General features: G+C 40.0%; 1 protein-coding gene and 1 pseudogene across 1 annotated transcript in view; both read right to left on the reverse strand.

The window, feature by feature from the left end:
- Positions 1-164, reverse strand: part of LOC111649709 (zinc-binding protein A33-like) — a 1,671-nt gene extending 1,507 nt beyond the window's left edge. Inside the window, exon 1 of the mRNA XM_087172054.1 lies at positions 155-164. Coding sequence (XP_087028180.1) covers positions 155-164 — 10 coding nt within the window. The remainder of the gene's footprint in view (positions 1-154) is intronic.
- An 885-nt stretch (positions 165-1,049) lies between these two features.
- Positions 1,050-3,005, reverse strand: LOC147819618 (nuclear factor 7, ovary-like; annotated as a pseudogene).
- Positions 3,006-3,009: the final 4 nt, after the last annotated feature.

Genomic DNA, 3,009 nt, shown 5'->3' on the forward strand with positions numbered 1-3,009 from the left:
CTGTTAAAATCCCTCGGAGTTACTACTAATTTGGTCTGTTTGTCCTTCTAACACGCGCTCGATCAGCAGCAGCTGCGCGTGTTGGTATTCAGTACTTCCGTGTTCTGTGTTGTAGCTGTTATGTTGTCCAAAGCCTTCGCTTGTCTCAATTCACGTGCTTCCATACTTACACCGAGTATTTTTAGTGCATACGTGCTTGCGCAGTGAGTATTTTAACATTTAAGTTCACTAGAAGTACCCGAATGGTTCAATAAGAATGATCAAAACGCTAAAACGATGGAAACGTCTCACCGTCAACGGGCGCCAACTTGGCTACGTGGCGGAAGGGGCGGGGCCACCGACGTATTTTCAATCTTGTAAAAACAGCGGCAGAGGAAGGAGAGCTTCTTTATTTGTATATGATTGTTTTGTTTGTATTAATGTATTAGTCATCTATTTTCAATAAAGTTGTTAAAGACAAAAAAAAAAAAATCGTTGCGTAGGGAACACAGACAAGAAAGTAAAATGTCAATCGTCATTTCCGGTGAGTGTACAGCGTCAGTGTTGGATTTGAGACAACATTATTCTGTCGGAATTCATGTATGGTGCATTTACTGTTTGTACAAAGTGTGTTACATGTGAGTGTCCTGACTGACGTAGACTGAATGTGATTTGTTACATGGCGCCGTTTTATTTTTTTCAGTTCATAATGCTGAATTTCCAGCCTTAAGTCATACTGTTCACCTAATTGTTCCTAAAAGTTCAAACAAATTAATTTGCTGATTTTTTTTTTTAAAGACGTAATCTTAATGCAATCAAACTCACAACTGAAGATTGGACCCTGCTTTAAAATACCTCAGATCTTTTATCGCAGGGATCAACATTGTGTAACAATTATTTATTGTCTCCATCTGCTGTTTTGATGGATGTGTACATAAGGATTGAAGATTAGCAACAGCTCATGGTACAAAGACCATCCATGGCTGGAGTATTCCATAAGTGAGCCAGCTGTGTAATTATTCATCTTCATCTCTTTATAATACCATAAAACACTTATTCCAATAGAAATGTGGAGGAGAAAATTAAAGTAAGTTTATTCCAGCAATTTAAAATTTACATTTTGAGCATGTATCTGATTTTCTTGATTTACAATGAAAGCAAAAGTAGTGACAGATTCAGTTACTAAACCACCAACTTTACATAATTTCTACCCCCAAAATGATCTTTCATGGCTGTTTATAGGCATTTAGACCAACTGGAGGGGGCGCCAAAGAGGAGGAAGAAATCCTTTTAAAAATACACAAGCAACCTACAGTATATAACAAGGATCAATAAGGAAAAAACAGGACTATCAAGAGTAAATATTAATGTATAAAATAAAGAGCAAATTAAAATATAAGATATTTTGTCATATCAGTTCCTGAATCACCAAAATAAAGTGTCTCTTACTCTGTCTCATACAGGATCGTCTGTATGTTGGAAATGTTTTCATATTTACTCAAGACATTAATCTGCTAACGTGCATCATCAGTAATTTACAATTTTACATTTAGATTTTCTTATTCAGAGCAATTTACAACAAGAATAAAAACTGAGACAACTTCAGTTTCTAAATCTCCAGCATCACAAAAAATTTAAAAACAAAATAAGATAAAATAACTGAGATCAGAATTAAAATGATTCTACTTTTACAGACAGGATCATCGTCAGAGTTGTTTCATGTTCATCTCACGTGTTTTTCCTGCTCTCGGTTTATTTCACTGCTGCTACTAGAGTAATCATTGTGATACAGATACACTGAAATGACATTAGATAGAGTCAGATTCAGTTAAATTATTGTTATTTTCATCTATAACCCGATAGGACGAAATCAGGTGTAAACATTTGGAACAATTCGTCGTCATCGTGATCGTGATCGTCATCGTCATCGTGATCGTCATCGTCATCGTGATCGTCATCGTCATCCTCATCCTCATCGCCATCATCATCATCATCGCCATCATCATCGCCATCATCATCATCATCGCCATCATCATCATCATCGCCATCATCATCGCCATCATCATCGCCATCATCATCATCATTGCTGTCATTGTCGCTGTCATCATCCTCATCCTCCTCTGGTAAAATCTGAATGGGGAATTCATCTCTATTGCCAATGAATGGAAACAACTTCTTTGCACAAGTGCGTTTGAAGGTGTAAATGTGCTCATCAGCATCGAGATCAGAGAAAGACAGTTTCCTTCTGTCACAGTCAAGCTCAACTCTGATCTTCTGAATCGTCTCCGTCACTGACAGAATAACTGATCGGCCTGATGGGGGAAGGCTTTATATTTACCATTAGACAACCCTATTCTCCATATTCCAGACTGTATTTTTCCTTTCCTCGTCACAGACTCTGTAGCCACTCCCAAAAACCAGAATTTATTGTCTCCAACATCAACGTCCCAGCTGTGAGTCCCTGAGTCAAAACCCTCAGAGCCCAGGATGGAAGTGAAGTTATCAAACCTCTCTGGATTGTCAGGAAGCTGCTGTCTCTCTCCACATCTCACACTGGTCAGATCCTCAGACAGGATGAGTTCTGGATGAGCAGTGTTTGGATCCAGAACCACAGGAGCGCAGGAGACCATCTCCTTCATCTTGTTCCAGATGTTGTAGGTCAGGTTGCCCAGGTGTTCAGCCACATCTATCAGAGCTCCTGAGTCCAGCTGTGGATCATCCAGCAGGAGGCGCTGCTGGACTCTTTCCACTGTAACTTTGTAGTTGTGCAGGAATGAGACGTCTTCAGCTCTCAGCTCGTCCTCTGTGGCTCTGACTGTGTGTGACAGAGCTGCTATCTCTCTGCTCAGAGCCTCCATCTTCAACTTCATCATCTGACTCTTCTGCTCCTCTTCCTCCCTCAGAGCAGTGATCCTGGCCTCCTCTTCCTCCTCTAGAAACTGGTGCAGCTTCTTAAACTGCTCCTTAATCTGCCTCTCTGTGTGTTGGGCCTGGACCTTAATGTGTTCTGCTGTTTGATCATAGTTTCCT

The sequence above is a fragment of the Seriola lalandi genome, unplaced genomic scaffold, assembly GCF_002814215.2.
Source record: "Seriola lalandi dorsalis isolate HSWRI2012SDOR001 ecotype SW California unplaced genomic scaffold, Sedor1 jcf7180002051751, whole genome shotgun sequence".
Classification (NCBI taxonomy): domain Eukaryota; kingdom Metazoa; phylum Chordata; class Actinopteri; order Carangiformes; family Carangidae; genus Seriola; species Seriola lalandi.